General features: G+C 41.8%; 4 protein-coding genes and 1 non-coding gene across 8 annotated transcripts in view; 3 read left to right on the top strand and 2 right to left on the bottom strand.

The window, feature by feature from the left end:
- Nucleotides 1-2,396, bottom strand: part of coro7 (coronin 7) — a 101,063-nt gene extending 98,667 nt beyond the window's left edge. Inside the window, exons 1-3 of the mRNA XM_041062834.1 lie at nucleotides 2,249-2,396; nucleotides 502-598; nucleotides 102-182 (exon numbers count right to left, since the gene is read on the bottom strand). Coding sequence (XP_040918768.1) covers nucleotides 102-182; nucleotides 502-598; nucleotides 2,249-2,308 — 238 coding nt within the window. The 5' untranslated portion in view covers nucleotides 2,309-2,396. The remainder of the gene's footprint in view (nucleotides 1-101; nucleotides 183-501; nucleotides 599-2,248) is intronic.
- Nucleotides 2,397-2,783: 387 nt separating this feature from the next.
- dnaja3a (DnaJ heat shock protein family (Hsp40) member A3a) lies at nucleotides 2,784-7,361 on the top strand. The gene is made up of 11 exons (XM_041061912.1): nucleotides 2,784-3,009; nucleotides 3,535-3,671; nucleotides 3,764-3,847; nucleotides 4,015-4,221; nucleotides 4,325-4,477; nucleotides 4,563-4,710; nucleotides 4,786-4,850; nucleotides 5,103-5,231; nucleotides 5,339-5,454; nucleotides 5,611-5,708; nucleotides 6,270-7,361. Exons 1-11 carry the CDS (start codon nucleotides 2,802-2,804, stop codon nucleotides 6,287-6,289), a joined length of 1,365 nt encoding a protein of 454 aa, XP_040917846.1. The 5' UTR covers nucleotides 2,784-2,801; the 3' UTR covers nucleotides 6,290-7,361.
- Nucleotides 7,362-7,472: 111 nt separating this feature from the next.
- On the bottom strand, nucleotides 7,473-12,069 carry hmox2b (heme oxygenase 2b). Of its 2 annotated transcripts, none has more exons than XM_041061913.1 (6): nucleotides 11,999-12,069; nucleotides 11,134-11,230; nucleotides 10,895-11,012; nucleotides 10,242-10,733; nucleotides 9,981-10,104; nucleotides 7,473-9,872 (listed from the first exon to the last, which is right to left on the bottom strand). In XM_041061913.1, exons 2-6 carry the CDS (start codon nucleotides 11,211-11,213, stop codon nucleotides 9,745-9,747), a joined length of 942 nt encoding a protein of 313 aa, XP_040917847.1. In that variant the 5' UTR covers nucleotides 11,214-11,230; nucleotides 11,999-12,069; the 3' UTR covers nucleotides 7,473-9,744. The 2 variants fall into 2 exon arrangements, with proteins under 2 accessions (XP_040917847.1, XP_040917848.1); XM_041061914.1 differs by having other exon boundaries at nucleotides 12,010-12,032.
- Nucleotides 12,070-12,163: 94 nt separating this feature from the next.
- On the top strand, nucleotides 12,164-21,126 carry LOC121198068. 3 transcript variants are annotated; one of them, XM_041061910.1, is made up of 10 exons: nucleotides 12,164-12,392; nucleotides 13,026-13,067; nucleotides 16,646-16,704; nucleotides 17,020-17,626; nucleotides 17,737-17,790; nucleotides 17,874-17,952; nucleotides 18,190-18,334; nucleotides 18,686-18,781; nucleotides 19,662-19,855; nucleotides 19,988-21,126. In XM_041061910.1, exons 4-10 carry the CDS (start codon nucleotides 17,058-17,060, stop codon nucleotides 20,135-20,137), a joined length of 1,287 nt encoding a protein of 428 aa, XP_040917844.1. In that variant the 5' UTR covers nucleotides 12,164-12,392; nucleotides 13,026-13,067; nucleotides 16,646-16,704; nucleotides 17,020-17,057; the 3' UTR covers nucleotides 20,138-21,126. The 3 variants fall into 3 exon arrangements, with proteins under 3 accessions (XP_040917844.1, XP_040917845.1, XP_040917843.1); XM_041061911.1 differs by lacking the exon at nucleotides 13,026-13,067; XM_041061909.1 differs by lacking the exons at nucleotides 12,164-12,392; nucleotides 13,026-13,067 and adding an exon at nucleotides 14,820-15,280.
- trnat-agu lies at nucleotides 15,701-15,774 on the top strand. The gene has a single exon. It is a non-coding gene; the product is annotated as a tRNA-Thr (tRNA).
- Nucleotides 21,127-22,366: the final 1,240 nt, after the last annotated feature.

Genomic DNA, 22,366 nt, shown 5'->3' with positions numbered 1-22,366 from the left:
TGTCCTTCAGGGCTGGCGTGATGATATTTATGCAGAGGGAAGATGACATGGAGGAGACAGCAGAGGACTGCAAGAAAATAATGTGCCAGAGGAAATAATACCAGAATGGCAGGAAATCTGGGAGACTGTCCACTGGCCATCTGAACCAGGTTTGATTGAAGACAGACCGAGCATACCTCCACCTGTAGATACAGGAAACGTCACACATACACGGACACACATACTTTAACCATGCACTCCCCAAGTTTTGATAGTGCCAACTGTATATTTTAAACAATAAAGCATTACTAAACAAAATGTTGTGTCTCTCTTCCTGTGAAATCTTTTCTGTTTCTGGCTCTGCTTTCTGTTTGATTTTAACTCGACTCAGCCTTCTCCCTATTCTCAGCTGATTAAACGTGGACATTTGTTGAAAGACAAGCAAATCAGGGCTTTAACTATAAACAGTGGAACTTCTTGTTTGCATGAAGCAAACTGTTGACCACACTTTTAGAGCCTTACCAGCCTGATCTGTGTTGAAGGCCACGAGCTTGGAGTTTGCTTTGATGTGGTTCCCCTGGCAGGAGGAGGAACCAGCACGGACATTGTTGATCCATCCCTGGATTTAAATATGGAGAGCATAAGTAAGAGGTCATAGTAGATGAAACAAGGGTACAATAATGCACATACATAACTGGGATCAGAAAACATAACAGAGAAAAAAAATAAGTTTAAGTCAGATCAAAGTGTTTGGACCACAGTGTAATGGAACTTGAAAAATGACGAGAATCATAAACGTTCACTTGACATGTCCAAACAAGAACAGAAGAGAAAGCCACACTGAAGAATCCACCAGAAAAACCTAGCTTATCTGTTTCACTGAAGTAAAGAGCACACACGACCAAGTTGCTGTCACAACTAGAATAAAAGAAAGACATAAACAGGAAGGATCTAGCTGAGAGCCTTTGAATGAGCTAAGTATTGAGGAAGTGGAATGGCACCCTGCCTTGCACAGCATGAAAACTCTTAAAACCTCTTTCATAACATTAACAAGGCAAAAGCAGCAAGAGGACAGAGAGTCTACACAACACACTCCAACAACTACTGCTACTTCGCTGCTCCTCAGAAAACTGTTCAGAGATCAACCCTGACAGCCATTTGGCCTATAGAGGGCACTTAACAGCTGAAACAGCTCAGCAAGGAAAGAGGTATTACTGCTGTGTTTGTGCACCCATGCATTTTGAAGCGCACTTCAAAAGTGTGCATCTATTTTAACGGGATTACATATTCTGCATGAGTGTTTGTCAAAAGACAAGTAAACAATAAATGTAAATGTTCATCTTTGAGTGCAGGTCTCTCAATCCCTATAAACTGGCCTCCTTTCTCACTACCTACTCCTTGTCCGATTTCCTCTCTTGTACTACGTTTAACATGACAGCTCCTGTCACATGACCTCACGGCTGGAGTAGCCACAGTCACCCATATTATATTGGTCTGTTGTGCAAAGGGCTAGTTTAACATTCACAGCAGCAAAGCACCACCTGCTGTCTCAGATACTGCGCAGAGATTGGAGAGATACCAAGACCATCCACTCACTCCGTGCATGCCAGGCATTTTAGTGCTTCGGTAAAAACAAGACAGGGGATTACATAATACACCTAAGCAAGGAGAGTCGCAGGTGTTGCAACATGAAACAAATGAGTCCAGGGGATGACAAAAAAATGGCAGATGCACAGATTTGTATGCAAGCCACTCCAGTCCAGTCCAGACAAGCCGCCTCTTGCAGCCTACAGGACAGCTATCACTGAGAAAGCATTTTGACTGCAATAACTTATCACATTTGCCATTCAAATTTTTTATCTTTCCCTTTGGCTGACACAGAAAATCTCTTCACACTGAAAGAACCCCAAATGCGTTACCAAAAACCGTACAATATAACATGATTATTGAAAAGCTAGGACAAAACTCAGCTATAGTAAAATGGCATTATGATGGGCGTCAGTGCAACATCAGATGTAGGGCTAGCAGCTCTATGAAACCACATGGCTCGTAGTTTTCACTAGTAGCCCTTAGTTAGTATGAATACTAGAGTGTGGATTCAGATTCTCGTGCACTGTTCTCAGTACTATGCAACCTTCCAGATGCAGGAAGTTCAACATCCCTTGCAGGCAGGCGTTCCCCAAAACACCACTTAAGTAGCACAGCTAATAACCAGTGCTAATGTTAGCTAGGAAAACTGTCTCTACCCAGACGCTCGCGAGCTACTCACATCTTTCTTGGCAATTTTCGGAGTGGTGTTTTTGAATTTTGAGGTCTTAAAGCGATTCATGCTGCCCTCTCAAATTGACTTTCGTGCCTTCCGGGTGTCTCTGTCGAGCTGGTTGGTACTCTGCAGAGGACTCCTGCTATAGCTGACAGTTCAGATTCTCCGAGCGGCGTGTGCTCGCTTTGCTCCACAGAACAGTCCGAGAGGGTGGGGTTTCCGTTTTCACAAACAAGAAAACACCGCCCCTGTGCTGCTCCGTGCTACCCTGGGTATTAAAACATGAACATCCTTTTTTGTACTTGTGACTTGTGATGCTCGATTGCACAATGAAACTGGTAATGTTTGAATACTTTTAACCGTAACTGATGTCTGCTGTGGCCGCTCGCGTAGATTTTATGAAATAGACCAGTAACATTTAAGATAAACTTTTGCATAAACTAGTTTTTCTCTCGAGAGAGCATCATCTTGAATTGAATTGAATATCTTTGCTCTGTTTGGTGACGCCCACTCCGCTCCCGACATGCGCAGTGCGCCCGGACAGGCGGCTAGAGAAGGAATGATGGCGTCCTCGGCAGCTCGCTGTTCCTCACGCTGGATTACAGTCATCGTGTCCTCTGGACAGCGCCGGGCCGCCGGTGCTGTTGTCTGCACTGGGAATGGGGGAGTCCGGAGTATTTCTACAGTGGGAGCTGAAAAACAGTGGCGAGGAGGGAGCCTGATGTGCGGCGGAGCAGGGAAAGCGTTGACATTGAGAGGGCTGTCAGGTGAGTGGCGTATTAGCCATATGGTATTGGCCTGGGCTAGGCTAGGCTAATTTTTTGTAATTTCTGGTGTTCTCATGTGACGCAGGGCAAAGACAACCACATTACCTTAGCTCGATAACGGCTCAAGCGATTATTAAAGATAAGATGTGGTTGTAACACAACCGTGTTTGTTTTCACGCAGGAGGAGATAGTTGATCAGATGTGATGTGATCAGTCTAGCTAACTTTGGTTTGCAGGCATCAAGTTGAATTTGCAAGAGGTGATGTTGGTGTTACATTGTGTTCAATGGCCCGTCAGAATCTGTGACCTGGTTTGTCGGTTGCTCTTAAAATTTGCCCTTGTTATTGCTATTGGCTGAGGCACTAGCTTACTGTTTACTCTAGCCCCCTAAATAAATCACCTGCATGTTTGCAAGCGTTTCTGTTTTTTGGAATCTTCTTATTGGTTAACTTAACCAGACATTCCAGACCCATCCTTGGTATTTGGAATTTACTTACCCTTTTACCCTGTTCTGACATTTTTCAGGTCTCAAATCCCCCCATGCTGTCTGCACACTGTCCTTTCACACAAGTGCCCCTGCTAGCAGTAAGCAGGACTTCTACCAGGTCCTTGGGGTACCTCGCACAGCAACCCAGAAAGAGATCAAGAAAGCCTACTACCAGGTCTGTTTCTGCTTGACACATGTCTATAGTTTGTATTGGTTCTCAGCTGACCATTCATCACATTAGCTGACAGTGTGTTTGGTGTTCCTCAGATGGCGAAAAAGTACCACCCTGACACCAACAAAGATGACCCACAAGCTAAGGAAAAATTTGCTCAGCTGGCTGAAGCTTATGAGGTTCAGTCTCTCTCTTCATTCAAGCTTTCATTTGACACATCTGCATCTATTTGTTACCACAACTGTGTGTTTTCTTTGAAATCTATGAATAGTTATAGTTTCCACTTAAAGTAATTGCTTCTGAATGCTAAATGAAGCTTGTAAACCTTGCTTTGTGTTTCTTTCAGGTCCTTAGTGACGAAACAAAGAGGAGGCAGTATGACACGTATGGCTCAGCGGGCTTTGACGCTGGCCAGGCTGGTGGAGGGCAGCAGTACTGGTCTGGACAGGCAGGCAGCGTGGACCCAGAGGAACTCTTCCGCAAGATCTTTGGGGAATTTTCAGGAGGACGCGGGTTTGGAGATTTCAATGCCATATTTGATCAGCCACAGGAGGTTAGTGCGATACAGTGATATGGAAGGGTAAATAAACTTGAGGAGTGTCATTGATTTAGCTTTTGGGAATTCATCGGATTCCTTCCCTCTTTTTCTGCCACAGTACATCATGGAGCTGACGTTCACTCAGGCAGCAAAAGGAGTCAACAAAGAGATATCTATTAAAATGGACACAGCCTGTCAGCGCTGTGATGGTAAGGGCCACGAGCCAGGCACTAAAGTCCAGCACTGCCACTACTGCAACGGTTCCGGCATGGTAAGGGCTCTCACTCACTGCCGGCTTTCAAAGTGTACATATGTACTTATTATTATTAAACACATCTATTGTCCCCCAACTGTAGGAGACGGTGAATACAGGCCCATTTGTGATGCGTTCTACATGCCGTCGCTGTGGCGGCAAAGGCACAGTCATTTCCACCCCCTGTAACTCTTGCCGTGGGACAGGACAGACCAAGCAGAGACAGACTGTGATGGTTCCTGTGCCTGCAGGTCAGTCCCATTCAGCTGCCTGTTTTAATGTAGATCGTATACACCATCTAACTGTGGTTTGTTTCTTGCTTTAAGGTGTGGAGGATGGTCAGACAGTCAGAATGCCTGTCGGTAAGAAGGAGATCTTCATCACGTTCAGAGTGAGTATCTACATCATCATCATCATTACAACAGTGTAACAAACGCAGGCCAGAAATAAATGGGCTCTCCAGGAAGTGCATGTTCACCTCCTTAATGGGATTGGCTTGTATGTCTGTGTGGACAAGTAAGAGGCATTGAGCTGTCTGAGCTCTTTGAGTTCCAATTAACACACCTCAGACAACCTGTGGTGCACTGCTTTTTGAAATGCTGGCATTTTGATACCATGCTTGATTGACTGGTTTGGTGTCCAGGTCCAAAAAAGTCCAGTGTTCAGGAGGGACGGTGCAGATCTCCACTCTGACCTTTACGTTTCTGTGGCACAAGCCATCTTGGGAGGCACAGCCAGAACACCAGGCCTTTATGAAACACTCAACTTATCAGTAAGCAGACACATACATTCTCAGAGAAAACATTTCAAACTCATAACACACTTACCGAAAATAAAAAGCTAGATTGTTTTAATTTGATTCGTGGTTTGTCCCTTCAGATTCCTGCAGGCATCCAGACAGACCAGAGGATCCGACTTGCAGGGAAGGGAATCGCTCGTGTCAGTGGCTATGGCTTTGGAGACCACTACGTCCATGTCAAAATAAAAATACCCAAGTAAGATGCCACAGACAAACACACATCTTGTTCATCTTTTTGCCCTTTTCACACTGTGGGGACACGAAAGTGCCTTGAGATTAAATTCCCAAATCACAAGTAAGATAAAAGATAACTTTTTTTTAAGATGATAGAAGTTCCTTTGCTCCTTTGCAGAACACTGACAGACAGACAGAGAACTCTGCTAATGAGCTATGCTGAGGATGAGACGGAAGTGGAGGGGACAGTGAACGGCGTCACTGCCACCACCACAGGTAAGACTAAAACTCTCACTGACAAATGTACTTGTCCCTTACCTCCCTGTTCTTGTTTTCCTTTACTGAGATGGGGTTTTAGGGAAGGAACTACTTAGTTGTAAACCTGGCTGATGCAGTGTTAATCTCCATCCAGGTGGGGGCAGCAGTGGTAAGCAGTCTGAGGCAGGGCAAAGCAGGCATGACAAGAGGGAGGCGGAGTTAAAGCAAGAGGGGAGCTTCTTCTCCAAATTAAAGAAATTGTTTAGTTCTTCCTGACAGCCACAAACCAGGTAGGAATACCTGATATCTGATGTAATCCCAAAGAATGAATATGTCCCACTTCATTTTTCTGTTCTGCATTATGCAGTACTTCTTTGTTTTTTTGGAGAACCTTTCATCATCTGGTTTGTGGCTGTCATAAAATCACTGATGTATGCAACCCTGTGTTCAGCTGGATAGTTCTCTAGTCTGCGGGATGTCCTAAATGTCTGTCTTGACATCTGTTTTTTTTTTTGATACCACCCTGCTGTTTTTAAGTTTCAGTTCACAAAAGAGTTTTCTTTTTCCTTCTTTTTCAAGGTAAAAGATCCTGGAATTGAGAGACTCCGCAGGGCAGAGGGGAGGACAGCGTAAAGCAAAGACAGCCACATTGCAGAAAAAGGGACAGAGGTTTAAGAAGTACCAGGTGGTGAATGTGGCCCACAAGGGTTTTGGATGGATCAGTATGGACCTACCTACCATGGCCTGCAGTGGATAAAGAAAAGGATTACCTGCTCTGTTCCTCTGCCAAAGTGGATCCACATACAAGAGGATGTTCAAGTGCACCAATTACTTCTATGTCAAATGTCCATGGAGGTTATTTTGGTAGCAAAGACTGGTCTTATAATAGTGCGTGCATGTTGGTTTTCTACTGATTGCCATAAGGAAAACATGATGGTGGTAACAGAATCCATGTGCACAAAAATAAATTATCGTATTGACAAAGACTATACAAATATAGTCAAACGTTTTTATTTGGGATTAAATTGCCCTCCTGTTATTAATCCTTCTGTTCTGTATGCTTTGGTTGTGTTTTTAAAATCCGCAGCACTGTCAGTCCTTACATGTGGAACATTGTCAGACTACATATTTACTTTTGAGTTTAAGTGTTGGACAGTTTAGAAGTGTGTCTTCAGATGTTATTTAGGTCTTCTCTCTCTGATGGAGGATTAAACAGTGAAAATGTCAGGCTAAACACTGGTAACCCTGATCTGTCCCTCTTTGCATTATGAGAAAGAAAACACAGGAGTTCTGAACCATAATTACATTTGTACATAGACAGTGGTAGATCATACATGCAACAATGTGTGAAATAAAAGAGATATACTGTACAGCTATAATGAAGCTATGGTCTGGGGAAAGCCTCTGTTTTATTTAAATCACGAAAGAAATAGCATTCAGAATACTTAGACTGTGTAGACATTCATATATTTAACATATAAATGCCTCATTTAGGTAAAATAAAATGCAACGCAAAACACAACAAAACTGCCTCCAACAAAGTCTGAACATTTAAAACACCACACAGGACTGTTTTCTGCAGAGCTGTTGCATTAGATTACATTGAACTGCACAGGTGTACCTAATGGACTATCCTGCATTTTTATTTCTGAATAAATGTAGTAGCATCATTCTCAATGATCCTGTGTGGGCATTCTTTCTACAACTGTGTTTTTAAGACGAGTTGACTTAGTTTCTGTTTAATATAACATCAGTAACAAATGAATCAGCTGTATTTCAGCGCAAACTGAAAAAAAGATTTTATTTCACTATAGACAGCACAACATCTGGATTTTCACTCTCATACAATGAGAGTACTCTAGGCAGTCACTAATAAAGCTTTATCCAGTTAGATACACAAAGGGATTAAGGGCAGGGGTTAATGAAAAATGCAAGAGAATTCAAAATCAACATGAATTAGTCAAGCATTCCTCTTCATGTTAATCTATGGTTTAATCAATGGCCAAAACTACCTACGCTCCTGAGATTCAAGTATGTGTCCCGTCAGTATGTCCAAAAATACTGAAGCATTTTGACATATCACACTGGCATCATAAAAATAAAACATGGACACTACAGGAGTATGTCAGGTAGTCCCTGTGTTAGTCCTTCATATGCAATGCATTATATTGCCATCTTACTGCAACATGAACCTGAGACTCTCAAACACAAAACAGATCATCACTTAGGTCGTCATGGCTGCGATCAAACAGCTGTACTACAGCTGTTGTCCTGAATGAGCTTTGAGAATAAAGGAATACTACAAATTCATATACAGTATGTGTGAATGTATTGTGCAACACACACAGCAAAGGAACCTTGTAGAAATGTCGTTATCAGCAGGTTTCCTTTGGTACTCTCTGTCCAGCAAGTCCAAGCAGAGAAAAAAAAAAAATCAAACTCCTTGGAAAGATAAAGCAAAGTTAATAAAATGTCATTACTGTGTCAGGATAAATATTAAACTTCAATTGCAAAACAGTGCAATTACACTGCATACAGTCCACACAGCACAAAATATTTCTTCTTATCGATGTTGAAAAAACAGAGTTGTGCACTACTGGGAGACTACTTCCCAACATACAGTATGAGCAGCATACAGTATGGATAATGAGTACACAGTTTTAGTGATGGTGCATACTGGTATGTCCATAACAAATGGATACATACACAAGAGCTGATGGACCAGTTAAACCTTCATGTAGATGACCTACATGTCTATTACAAGAATGTCGATAAACCATTAATATAAAAAGACAATTTCCTTTTAAAACAGCTGCAATCACCTCTGTTCACACTTTTATCCTAATGTAGGCTCCTGATGCAGGTGAAACTGAGTCATCAATGAGTTGTTCCTCTTGGATAGTTAAGTTGTGCATGTTTAAGCAGACAAAAGAAGTCCTACCACATAATTCTGAAAGAAATAGTACATTTCAACATGCATCAGTAGACATTCAAATATCTGTATCTATATATGCTTATTAATCATACACTTGTCAAAGTGTAGGTGTGCTATATCTTGAAAAAAAAAAAAAGCTTTTGATCTGATCACCTGCCTCACAGTACACATGTACAAACCTTCTTGAGGCCAAGTATGAATCATGAAATGTGATTATGGATTTTTAAAAAAAGAATGCTGTTGTTTCACATTATGTTTGGAACTGTAATCGATAAAATACAGTATATGGGGACAGTTTCTAAGTTTATATGTACAAATAAACCACTGTGTCACTGCTGCATTATTAACTCATACCAAACTTTCTCTCCCAGGTCAAATTTAGAACCTTCAACACAATAACATAAGTTCCTCATTAAAAATCAACACAGGAGTTTGCCCAGCAAAAAAGACCCACTGTGCTATTCTATTCATGCATAGCCTCTGCATAGTATGTTTTAACATGTTTTTACTAAGCTCAACATAAATAAATTTTGATAATATGTGTATCATTATTAACCCTATAGCCAAGTCACTCTATAGCCAATTACAGTTTATAAAGGGGCCGCATCAAAAAGCCACCATGCTCTGTCAATTCGCCAGTTACATTTGAAATTAGGAGAAAATGTCACTTCACAACAAATTAGTTATTCACAATCTGTGGTTCCATGACAAAAATCAGAAAACAGCTACAGAATGTGTTGAGGTACGACAAAACACAGTGGCAAAAAATGGAGGGATATTGCAAAGGAGGTAGAAAAAACAAAATGGAGGAGAAATTGTAACACGGTGTAGTCTGATTGATTGATGGATGGATGGACGGAGGTGACGTCCTAATGGTCCAATAGATCAGCTCATTGGAATTCCACTTATAAGAAACAGATCCAAGTTTATTCCCTGTCAGCTTCCATCACTAACAAATGTGGAACATTAAACAAACTTGGACCCCTAAAGAATGTTTTTTTTATGAAACTATGACATGGTCTACATCTTGTGGAAATGTTCTAGTCTTCTTACTGTCCTTCTCTCTATGTCTCTCCTCCCTCTCTCTCACAGCAGCAAAGTGACAGGCTGAAGGCTGGATCACATCAGATACCATGCAGCCAATCCAGCCAGAGCAGCAAACCAAGTAGCAAACAGAACCTGTCCTGTTGGGTGTCGGAGTATGGCCATGGCGAGTTGACAGGCGTATGCTGTTCCATCCGACGCCGCTGGGAGCACAAAAAGATAAAAATCTTTAAACCGCATCCTCACAACATCACATCATTTATATTACTTACAATGGCACAATGCTTACAAGGAGAATTATAACAGCATACCCATTTTGGCGGCATAGTAGGGACATTTGCTGATGTCCCCACCCATTGCTCCATGGACAGGCATTCCAGCATCTAAAACATCCTCCTGGATGGTTTTACCAATCTCTTCCAACTCATCAAACACCTGCCAGCACATATATATAAGGTTATTGAGTTAGTTGCATACTCTATATTCTAGAGATTGTTCTTTCCAAACACAGCTAAGATTTCATCTTTATTTTCTACCTCTCTAACCTCCTTCCCTCTTCCTCTGCCTCTCACCTCCATGTTGAACTGGAAGGCCTTGACAGCCTCATCCACCAGCCTCTTCTTTGTTTCCATGTCTAGTTCCAGTTCGTTCATCCTACTGCGGTACAGCTGCTTGAAAGCTTTAGCACTGTGGATGGCATCAAACTGATAGAACTCCAGGCCCTCTCCTGTGGGAGGAAGCTTCAAGGCTCTCTGGGCCACCTTCTTCAGCACCTGACCCCCAGACAGGTCCCCCATGTAGCGGGTGTACGCGTGGGCCACCAGCAGCACTGGGTCCTCCTGCCCTACTTGGTGGATACGGTCAACATAGCGCTGAGTGGCCTGGGAGCAGCTGACCTGGCTCTGCCATTCTGGGCCATAAAAATACTCAAGGTCACGGGCCAGAGCTTCATGGCGGTGCAGTTCTGCAGGGAAATAAAGAGGGGCAAAGTGGGGGTGATCCTTGTTCCTTTCAATCTCCTCCTCCATGGCTGTGTAAGTGTAGTAGAGTGCCACGGCACCAAGCTGGAGAACAAAGAAAGAAAAGTTAGAAATTTTGCCATATTTACCAGTTTTCTTTACTTTTCTTTACCTTTACATACTGTATATTTCATTTATTTACTCATCATGTTTGTTTAACAAAGCACTTTACAACATTAAATTGTAAAAATTTTCTCCATGCTGACCTTGAAGAGCTCTTTACGGATGCGTCCCCTGAGGAAATCCTTCACAAACTGGGTGTTCTCAGCCTTTTCATGAACTTCTTTGGTCCCTGCTGCCAGCATCTCAGACAGATCCCCAGGACTAGGTAAAGAAACGACAAAAAACAGGAGGTATAATGCATGCTCGACAGAACCACCACAACATGATTGTTTTGCACCGTTGTCCCAAACAGTCCGTTGTTTGAAGGTAAAATGTGATGTACCTGAGGCTGTCCTCTTTCTCATCATATGCCGGCCCCGCTCCATTAGACACACTCGTTGTCTCCATCTTCTCTGTTGACATTAGCGGTGTGTTCCTGTCTGCCAGTTAGGTCACCATAAAATCAGTGAAACTCATCAAAATATTCTATCACATTAAAATCATATGGCATCAGTCATATTTAGGTTTCATCGAGTTCCTTTGCACATATGCTATTGAATCTTGAATCAATCAAGAGCACACACTTTGACCAATCAGCTGTCTGAAGACTGAGATCAGTTGATTAAATGAGTCAAGTCTGGTGTGCTGCTGCTTGGTTGGAACAAAAAACCTGCAGCCACATAGCCCTTTGTGGAACAGTTTGGACACCTCTGACTTAAGCTGTAAACAGCTTCCAGGATTGGACAACAGGAACACAGCCAAACAAAAAGGATGTCATACAACACAACAAAGGCCCTCTGGCGTTTACCAGGAGTCTCAAAGAATAACTCGTAGATACAGCTAGCTAGAGGTGTATGATGGATGATTATTTAAATGATTTAATTCAGTTCAGCACCCTTTTCTAATCAGAAATCACAATCTCACGTCACCTTCTACAGAGGTACGAATAAACGTCTTGTTTGTTAAATCCTGACGGCAACGTCCTCTAACTTGCTGGGAGCATCATTTTTGACAACAACAGCTAACTTTACTAGCTAAGTTAGCTAACAGCGAGCTAGCATTTAAACAAGCTAACAAACTCGCTTAAGATTTATCGAGCGGCGTTACACTGCATTACAAGAGTGACACGTTTATTCACCAATTAAATCTGGTGTAACACAGCTGGATTAGACGGCTTTGCTATTGTATTGGCATTATGCATAACAAACCTTCACCCCACCACTGTGCTGTGTGCTCCGTTGAACTACAACTCAGTCTGGCTGCCCAGGACGGAAGTGCACGTCCAACTCCGCCCCCACCCGGCTGCTCGCAGTCAGGTGCTGCTCTGTTGAAAGTGCTGAACACGCAAATTCACGACACAAAGGCTTTTTACTTCTCACACAAGAAGGAATTATATGGAAGCGCGTTGCATTCACAAAAGAAAAAAAAACCGAACACCTTATCTCGTAATTATGACTTCCGTGTCTCATAATTATGTGTTAATATGTCAGTTCTAGCTGATGTACGAAAGCCTACTGGGACAAAATAGGAATTGGAACACTTCAGAACTCGCCTGAGATTTGTTCGTGTTTTCGGGTTTCTTCAATATTAACGTAATTCACTGTAAGTCAATTTTCCAAAATGTAAACATATAAAATCCACATAGTAATCAATACCAAACATAGGCATAGGCCTACTAGTTTACTGGTATTATTGCATCACAGCGCTGTTGTATCACATGTCACAGATCAGTCAGAAACTACAAAATTATCACAAGACAAAGAACTAAAACCATCTCTACAGGCTAGAAAACAATAACCACAAGATGACATTCCCACTAAGCAAATACAACAGTGGCAGTTTTCACATTTTACTCACAGGTTAAATATACAGACCGTTCTTGAAACTGGAAGTATATTTTATTGCCTTTTTAACTGAGAGCACAACAGTTTACTAAGCAGTTGTAAATCTGTAATTTAGAAATGAAGTATTCCTAATTTCTCCCCCATGAAATGTGTCTTATTGTTATCAAACAAATTACCTTTTGGCAACGCCCTCTGTTGATCTCTACGGCTCTATACTGAAATAATTACAAAGTTGTATTTCTCACATAACCACATAACATGAGTGTTATCATGCAGTTATTTCTATTATCATAGTGTTCATTACAGTGGTTTTAAATCATCTCATCAGTTCCTTTTTAATGAAGTATCACTATAAAGTGACTGTTCTTTGTCTCTTTCCTCCCTTTCAAAGGGCTCCAGGAGCACATCATCAACAAATAGGACACTCAAACAGGTTAATTGTTTTGTTTGTTGATAGACAGGTCTATGAGCAGAAAAAAATTGGCTCTTTATACTCCCAAAATCATCACTTGTAAGGCTGTAAGGCTACATGAGTGCTTTACCAAGACTTACTGTTTACTACCAAGAAATCTATACCAAATTTTATTGTTCAGTAAAACACGTCTGAAAAATTAAAGAAACAAGTAAATTGAAGGTGTGAGATTTGAAAGTGTTCTGTGAACACAATGCACAGAGTGTACTGTGTAATTACACTAAGTGCCTCCAGTTTAGCAGAGCCAGCCCCAAACACAGAGGCAAACAGAATCTTACCTTTCTTTCCACAGTTGAACCGTAACATGTTGATCGGGTCCTCTTGGACAAACAAAACAAGTTTCCTTCATGTTTTCTTGTTTACAACATGATGTTGAAGTGTGCTGCCAATTACAGATCGTGGTTTAATAATGATTTTGCAGGTGTGTTTGTTTACATGTGATTCATGCATGCTGTTCATGAATTATGTACAAGGTGGTTGTTTGTGTTGCTGAGCAGATTAGTCCATCAGTGTATGACTGAATGAAGTGTGTGTTTGAATATCTGAGTACAATCTTTGTGTGCAAGCGTGTGTGTGTGTGCATATGGGAGAAAGAGAGTGTGTGTGATATCAGTCTGGCAGCCGGCTGTAGTGTCAGATGCTCGGTTGGCGGGGCAGCTGAGTGCGCCCCCCCTCTCCCGCCCCAACTCTGCTCCTGAGCCACAGGAGGCTGGTGGGGGGAAAGATGAGCTAACAAGATGATTCACTTGTCTCTAATGGGGCTGGCAAGATGTTGCCATTACATTAAATTGTTTTGAGAAATGCCTGTGTGCCCTGAAGCAGTTCAATAATGAAGGAGGGGGATTCTGGTCTAAAAACTCTGGTGGGGGAAGTAGAAGAAGTATTGACTAAATTCATATCCACTTGGATGTTGGTTTGTCCATTTATGAATGGATTTTTTTCCTTTCTTTTCTTTTTTCTTTATTTGTTTCACTTTTTTGCTGCCATTTAGTTTGTCTCTCTGGTCTGCTGAGGACACCCACATGTGGTTTTAGTATGCTGATGGCAGATGGCTTTCAAATACTGAATCAAAAACACTCCCAAAATATGCCTCACAGGAAATGCAGCAGGTGATCACTCTTTGACATAGCAACAAGGATCAGATGCTTTAGATATTTGGCTCTTTGGATAACTTACAATGTTACATAAAACAGCAAATCAACAACAAATTAGCCAAGAGTTAGTCATATCCTGTTGCCTGTTTTTTGTCTTTTGCAAAATTTTAATAACTCATATGGGCAACAATTGTACACACAAAACTCTACATGCAAATAGCCTACTTGGAAACATAATTACAAATTTTAATGAACGTTGTTATCAAATTATAAACAATACTCATTAGAGTCATCATCTGCAGCTGGTAATTCAGATGACAGATATGAGTCAAGTGAATGAGCAGGATTTATGAAAGGGTGCAAGTAAGGTCGTTAAACGGTTTCTTTTTTCTCATCCTACTCTCTGGTAGTAACAGGGTCACTGAATCTGAAACATCGTTGCACTGTTTATCGAGCCTGAAAACAGAAATCATTGTAGAAATGAGCTGTCTTTTTAACCATGTTGTAGTAACATGAAGGAGTAGCGTCCCTAGTAACGATGTCGCTTCTCGCGAGAACTGAGAACTTAGTTTTGGGGATCTTAAAGCTACAAAGTTTTATGTTTGTACATAGCTGGTTTAAAACTAATAGTTTAATTTGTTCGAAAAAATCATACGGGCCTTATTGCGGTAATTACTTTCCTGAACATTTGCACGTCCGTTTTACGTTGACACTTTTTGCACCGAGAGAGAAATGTGACTTCCGCATCCGTTCATTTTGATTTCGCGGGTCAGCACGGGAGAGCTCGCAAAATTGTTATTTTTATGGAAATGCATCAGTCGATGATATATTCCTCATCCTCTGGGACGACTTGGCATTTTCTGTAAATTTATGCAAATTTTAATTCGGTGTTTAAACCGATAGTTTTAGCAGATGGTTGATCGTTTCCTACGGTTTGGCACGGTAGATCAATAAAGCCAATGTAAAGACATTAAGCATGTCACTGCTGTCAGTGGTTGAGCAAGATATCAAGGCATGCAAAGCCGAACAGGCCAAGATTAATGACAGCATTCAACTCTACAGAGAAATATTACAGACCTTGTAAGTACTGTACTTGAGTTACTAACCTGTTTTGTCAGAACTTTTCACTTGTGTCACCAGTGTATCGTTTACTTTGGAAAATAAGTTTAAATCTTTTATATCAAGGAAAAATTATTTATGTTATGTTAGTATTTAAGTTAACGTATCGTTGTGTGCATGCAGATTATTTAATAGGTGCTGATGGTGTTTGATTCTGTGGTTTCTTAGCCCCAGGTTATGCCACTCGTGCCATTCCTCTCATGCAAACTGGGGCTAGTGTACTCTGAAACGGTCACTGAAGTCACGGAGATCAATGTACTAATGATTTACTTTTGTGTGTGTGTGTGGTTCGTAAATCGCAAGAGCTACGTTTCCTCAGTTCCCAGTAACTTCGTAGTTGGATAGCATAAATATCGTAACCTGGTGATTTGGCCACTATCTGGCGCTGTGGCTTAGTTGGTTAAAGCGCCTGTCTAGTAAACAGGAGATCCTGGGTTCGAATCCCAGCAGTGCCTTTTGTAGCACTACCAACTTTCATTGTCTTCATCGAAAGACAAAGAGACAAAAGCTGTTATAAGTTTGAAGATGAAAGAAAGAGATTGAAAAATCGCACTTGAACTGCAACTCAAATGATGTTTTAGCTAGGCCAGTACTTCCAGGCAATATATTCCGCAGAACTGTGAAAAAGTTTTAAGGCACTAAAAGTGAAGATTCTTTCAAAAGTTATTCCATGAATAGTTTTTATTTATCCATTCACTTCATAGTGCAAATTACAATAAACAGAAAAAAACTCAAGCAAATCAATATTTGCTGTGACTGCCCTTTGCCTTTAAGTAGCACAAATTCTCCTCAGTTCACCTGCACACACTTTTTCTAGGTACTTGGTAGGTAAGTTGTTCCAAGCATCATGGAGAATTTGTCACAGTTCTTCTGTGGATTTAGGCTGTCTCAGTGTCTTCTGTCTCTTCATGTAATACCAGATTGACTCTGTTATGTTGAGATCAGGGCTCTGTGGGAGCCAGACCATCTGTTTCAGGACTCCTTGTTCCTCTTGTTGCCGAGGATACTTCGTTTGGACTCTGGTTGTATATTTGGGCTCACTGTCATGCTGTTGAATGAATTTGAGACCAATGAAACTCCTCCCTGATTGTACTGTACTTTTTCTGGCATTTCTGCTTAAAAAGAGACTTTTTCTTTCAATTGACTAATCAATTAATCATTGCAGGATGGTCATTCTCACATACTGATATCAGTTACAGCCTCAGAAATCCACTATTAATTCTTAGGTTGTGCAGATATTACTTATTATTATATATTATGTTCATTTTAATCTTGCTCCTCTTTGTTAATGTGAGTTTGTGGTCACATGCATTTTTTTTTCCACAGAACATCACAACCCAAGACGGGCTGTGAGGAGTCCGAATGTGCAGATGCTACTGCTACAGGTAATAAAAAAAGACCACAACATCACATGTAATATTATTAAAAAATAACAAAATTTTTTGTTTTTTTGGTTAATGTTGTTGAGTAGCTTTTTTAAGCCTCTCGGGTCCTGTTTTGTGATGATGTGCTGTCCATGAATGTTTCAAATGAAACTGTGTGTTCTTAAATGACTATGTATTAACTACCCCAACTGCCAATTTTGGCTAGGCTTCTCTTGTAAAAGAGATAATGTATCTAAAGAGATTTTCTTGTTAAACAGAGGTAAAATGTTGAAATAACTAAACTGTGACCACATGTTTCTATGCTGCTATCTTCAGAGGCAAATACCTCACCAGAGGAGAAGGAGGATATAGAAATGCTTGAGCGAGCACTGGAGAAAGCCCTTCGGGTCCGCACTGGCTCAGGAGCTTCTAAAAAGGACCCAGACAGAAACAAGCAATCTGGGCCTCGAAAGGAACCGGGCACTTCAGTTGTCACATCAAAAGATATAACACAGCCATTTGCACCGTCTAAAGGAAGTCAGACCAACATCAGGCCGACCTCTAAATCTGCCAATCTTGACAGAAAAGAGCACAAAAAACCTGCATCATCAGTATCCTCCACACTAGGGTCAAGACTCTCAGCTGGTAACAATAGTGGACAGTCCAAAACCACAAATTATAGAAACATAATCCAGAACCATCCTGTCTCATCAGCTGGGGTTGTGCATCACCAGGGAGCTGGGAAATTGCAGCAGGCTGGTTCAGCGTCTGGCTCTCATGATCACATCTCAGCCTTGCACTGTAAAAAAAAGACTGTTAAAAGCAGCGTGCTGAATGGTGATGTCTTGGGCAAAGCTGCAGTTATCTCCACACCTTCAAATAACACAGTGCCTTGTTCACGCACAGTTGAATCTGGAGCTCAGAGTTTGCTTCAACACAACGGGTTTGTTTTTACACAAGTGGACTTGAAAAAAAAAAACATGCTTTATCACTCGTTTCAGTTGGAAGAGGTGTCCTTTTATAATCATTCTGTTTGTCTTTGATTCATGGCAGGATACCTTCTGAGCAGACAACAAAATGGAAATCTTTAAGGAGCAAGCAAAACAGGTGACCAAGATCAGTTTTGTGAAAATATTATACTTTGTTCCACAGTTTTGCTGAAGAAGTTTCCTTCTCTATATTATGTTTAGGTTGTGGGACAAAGTTATTGCCCTACAAAGGAAACCTGTGCCTGGGAGGAGTCACTTCATGGAGAGGATGAGAGCTACGGTATCCTTCCTTTTTCTAATGAAATGGGCTGGGAAGACTCATGTTTTCCATGCTGTGTAATGTTAAGCTTGGGAATATGGTCAGTTAGAACTCCTCAGCTACTGATTATCAATACCCAGCTACAGGAAATTAGCAGAGCATGTTTCTGAACAAATTTGAATAATACACTTTGATTTCTCTAAAGAGCCTTGATTTCCAGTGTGTTGTCCTTGACCATGTCTCTCTGATTCCCCCTAGTTCCCCAAGGATTGGCCGCGTGGCAGCCCAGATCAGACCAGGGCTCTGGTTGACATGCTGGCTCATCAAGGACATGACCTCTCCCAGCACTGCCAGATAAAGGAGTTTCAGGCGAAACAGACTCCAGAAGCGGCCACAGAGATGGGTGAAAGCCTGAGCGGAATTACGCATGCATACACACAAAATTAGGAGTAAAGGAATGACGAGAAATGAAGGAGATTGATGACACAAGTGTGTGGGAGCGAAGATAATTTGGGAAGAAACAGCACAGAGAGTTGGCAGGAAGTAACTTAGTGAGGGCTATTTAAACTGATATATCAGTGGTTCCTCTGCCAGTGACGCTCAGGGCCCTGGACTGAGCTTTTGAAATTTCTGTGGTATTACAAAAATAAAAGTGGGTGCAAATGTGAGGCTAATTTACATAGGGCAGTTAAACTAAATAACCCCAAACTGCTTCTGCTGCAATAATGCAATAGTGTAACTGTATTTTTTTTAGGTGGTAAGAAAAACAAGTATGATGCCTACCTGACATTTGAAAGGTCGCAGAAGGCAGCAGCAGAGCTCCAGTACTTTGCAGATCGAGTGAAACAAGGTAGGAATCCTGTTTCACTGTAACTTAACCTACATTTTCAAATTATGTGTCTCCTCCTATAACGAAATATATGTCAGCTTGCCTTTGGTTGTGTGAAGGTTTTCATGAGCAGAAAACACGTTACAGATTTGCATAATTAGGAGGACAGTGGTAGAGAAATCATGACCAGGTTTTTTGACTCTGATTACCCAGCTGTGTTTGGAATATCATGTCTGGGTGTCAGGGTATCAGTCACTCAGTACTTATAGTATGTAACACGGTATAATTTCCATTACCTCCAATGATATAATTACAATGAAGCTGAATGCCGAGAGATTTTCCATTCGTACCACTCAAATGACTGTATCACCTTCAGGGGGGAAGTTTTGTTTATGTTCACCAGTTATAGCTCCAGTGAAGCAAAAGTATGTTGCTAAAGCCAGTGTGAGAGAGAAGTTTCTAGTAATTTCTAACTCCGTGTGTAGCCCACACACCTCCATCTGCTGTTGTGACCATATGCATCCAAACTAACATCTCACATCCAGGGTTCAGTAAGTCAGTTTTAATTCAAATCATTTTATTTTCCAGGGAGGGATTTATTGTTTATTGCATCCTAACAGCATTTGAAAGATGATTGTGATGAATGTAGCGTGCTAACGAGCTAATGCAGCCTCTCCATCTTGGCATATGGAAAATGAAAACAGAGCTGCAGTGAAACTTCAGTGCCAGATCAGTACTTTCCTTGGACTTGACAGACCCCCCCTCCCTGTGATGGTGGGGTTTTAAAGCTGTCTATCCTGACGTGGCAAGGGCCTAGCTATTTAAAGCTGGGGCAGCGGAGCAAAAAAACGTTTTAGGGTACGGTTGCTCACGCTCTAAAAATAACTGTATTTTCCGTCAGAGTGGGAAGCTTGGGATCGATGGAGACCAGAGGGAGGTTGTCTTTGCCCCATTGGGGCAAATTGTGTGTTGGAGGATGGGATGATTGCACCCCTACCCCTGACTATTACCTACACAACAGAGGCAGAGCTTCAAGAGCTGGAGAAGCTGAGGATGCAGGTGGCACTGCTGCAACAAGAGATTAACCTCGAGCAGGTGAGGGTTGTTGTTCTTCAGCCAACTAATAAGTTATGAATACATCAGACACTTAATCGTGCTAATCTGTGGAGTAATTGTCAATAATTGTGAAGAAGATTTGTGCTGACAGTCTTTTCTTCTATGCGGCAGGCTCTGTTGGACACTCTGTCCCCTCACCTCTCATCTATGGCACCTGGGCCTGGATGTCCCAACCCCAGTGTGCTGAGAGACATGTACTCCCTGCTGGGTGAAGGAGGACAGCGTTTTCCTGCCACAGTCCTGGACTCTGAGCCCGACTGACCACAGAACATACAGTATTACACTGAGTTACCAGTGGGTGAAGTGCTCTGTCTGGCCCCATTTATATATGTAGGAGAAATAAAGTGTCTGACTGTTTGACCAGAAAGAAAACAAGATTGTGACTGTCATCTTTTGGTAATGTGGTTTCTGACTGTGAGGTGCTGTACTTCCACTTTTGTCACTTTCCTATGAAAATCGTCTCAATATCTCTCAAAACATTAACTTTTTATGAGCTTAAAAAAAAAGCCCTGTTTTCAGTATAACAATGCAATTTTCAGATAATCTAGTGGATTTTTAAACGGTATATTTTGCTTTAGAGGCAAGATAATGTTTTCAACCCATAAAGGAACACTTAACTCTTTGATTTATCTGAAATATTCAAAACAACCTAATTTGGAGAGACATGGTTTTCAATGGAAAGCAAAGATTTATAAATGTTGATGTACGTCTGTATAATATCACATTTGCTTCATGATATCAGCATGTGCTGAATTGATTTTATAGTCGGTCATTTCAGTTGACTTTCTCATAAACAGCTTATGTTTTGTTTTTTGTTTGTTTTTTGTTTTTTACTACATAGCAATGTGTGATGGAAAAAATCTGCCCTGGAGTCACTGATGAGTCTTCCTAACAGACAGTACCAGCAGGTGGCACTGGACTCGCAGAAGAGGTGACCATAGAACACACTATCAGGTTACCAATGTTAACGACTTGTTTGGTTATTTCAGTTGCATCAAAATCAGTCAGTAAAGTCTGTTGGATTCAAGCTGTGATTGAGGAGGGCAGTTTTCATACTAACAAATCCTGGGTACTAATTAGTGTGCTGCATGACTGTCAGCCTGCTGGTCTGTGGAGTCACAGATAAATGGATGTGTTCAATCCTATTTTAGTGCTGTCTTTCGCTGAAAACAGCAGGGAAGCCAAGACTTCAGACTCATCTTCTATGTGTACCACTTTCTTCCCACTGTCTGGCAAATTAAAGTTTCTGATGAGCACACGGTGTGAATGGTTGTGTTTGTTAGCCATGAGATGGACCTGCAACCCCAGCAGGAAAAAGGAAGTCATGAATACTCCGCCACAGTTTTTCTCCATATGATATGTTTGATTTCCATGCTGGGCTCTCAAATCTGGCATATAGTGAATAATAGATAACACATATGGGGCCAATACTACATCTCTGTGATCTGTGAAAATTGGTAATTGAGGTTTTGCCCACCACAAATATGATGTGAGGGTGTAAGTGAGATGCAGGAGGCCTTGAAGAGGCCGAAAAGGCTCGTGCCCACAGATGACGTGTGGATGGCATGGGCTGTGCCAGACTGGGCGACAGGTGGCGCTGGGTTCACACAGCAGGACGTGGGTGTTTGAGCCCTGCTGCACCAACCCTCAAACGCAGGGACATGCACACCCAAAGCCGGCTGAGTCACAGAGACGATGCGCCTGGGGGGGGGGGGGGGGGGGGGTGCTGGCTTTCTGCCTTCTGCAAGCTGGAAATGGCATGTTTCCCTGAGGAGAGGAATAATAATAATTACAAAAAAAAATTTATAAAAGGGAGAAGATTGTTTCAGCCACAGATTGTCTGTTACCTGTGTCTTAAACAGCAGGAGCACAATAATTCAAACAACTGCTCCTCACTCACATGAGACAAACACTCACATGTTTGCAAGGCTTCATCTGTTCCAACACCATAATTGTCTCACCACTCGTGGATAGCAGCCAAGGCATCTGTACGGGACTGTAGCAATGTGCTGCAGGCTTCTGGTGTGTATGTCAGTGTATGTGAAAGGAGTAAAGGAGGCAGGGATGTATTCTTGAGATCACGTCAACATTACACACAGGTCCCAGTGGGAGTGACACCTACGCAACTCAGCCTTCCTGTGACCTGCATACATCAGCTGCGGCCTGGCCCTGGATGTCACCAGCAGAGCTTTTCCACTCCCACCAGTATGGCCTGGCCCTGCCCAGGTTAACCATGTCTCACGCCTTTGTCCCCGTATTTCTCACGCCTCTTTTTTTCCACACAATGGAAGATCCAAAGAAATTTTACTTTCCACGGAAGAAGCTTCATTTTCTTTCCCATGTCATTAACTGCTGTATGTCACACACACTCTCACACAGAGAGCAACAGAGCTGAATAGTCTCTTCTTTGTCATACACATTCCTTCCAACTTGTTCACTTTTTTTTTACCCTTTTCATTTTCATTTACTTTCTTTTTAGCCTTAGTCCAC

This window comes from Toxotes jaculatrix, chromosome 18 (genome assembly GCF_017976425.1).
Source record: "Toxotes jaculatrix isolate fToxJac2 chromosome 18, fToxJac2.pri, whole genome shotgun sequence".
NCBI classification, from domain to species: Eukaryota; Metazoa; Chordata; class Actinopteri; family Toxotidae; genus Toxotes; species Toxotes jaculatrix.
The sequence above is the reverse complement of the archived record's forward strand: the minus strand, read 5'-3'. Positions and strand labels throughout refer to the sequence as shown.

Coding starts and splice junctions, on each gene's coding strand:
- LOC121198068 (XM_041061909.1), top strand. CDS start 15,177: ATGTCACTGCTGTCAGTGGTTGAGCAAGATATCAAGGCATGCAAAGCC. Junction 18,335..18,685: donor AGAAGCGGCCACAGAGATGG/GTGAAAGCCTGA, acceptor TATTTTTTTTAG/GTGGTAAGAAAAACAAGTAT. Junction 18,782..19,661: donor TGCAGATCGAGTGAAACAAG/GTAGGAATCCTG, acceptor ATTTTCCGTCAG/AGTGGGAAGCTTGGGATCGA.
- hmox2b (XM_041061913.1), bottom strand. CDS start 11,213: ATGTCAACAGAGAAGATGGAGACAACGAGTGTGTCTAATGGAGCGGGG. Junction 10,734..10,894: donor TCCGTAAAGAGCTCTTCAAG/GTCAGCATGGAG, acceptor TTTGTTCTCCAG/CTTGGTGCCGTGGCACTCTA. Junction 9,873..9,980: donor CTACTATGCCGCCAAAATGG/GTATGCTGTTAT, acceptor TTGTGCTCCCAG/CGGCGTCGGATGGAACAGCA.
- dnaja3a (XM_041061912.1), top strand. CDS start 2,802: ATGATGGCGTCCTCGGCAGCTCGCTGTTCCTCACGCTGGATTACAGTC. Junction 3,672..3,763: donor TCAAGAAAGCCTACTACCAG/GTCTGTTTCTGC, acceptor GGTGTTCCTCAG/ATGGCGAAAAAGTACCACCC. Junction 5,455..5,610: donor GTCAAAATAAAAATACCCAA/GTAAGATGCCAC, acceptor GCTCCTTTGCAG/AACACTGACAGACAGACAGA.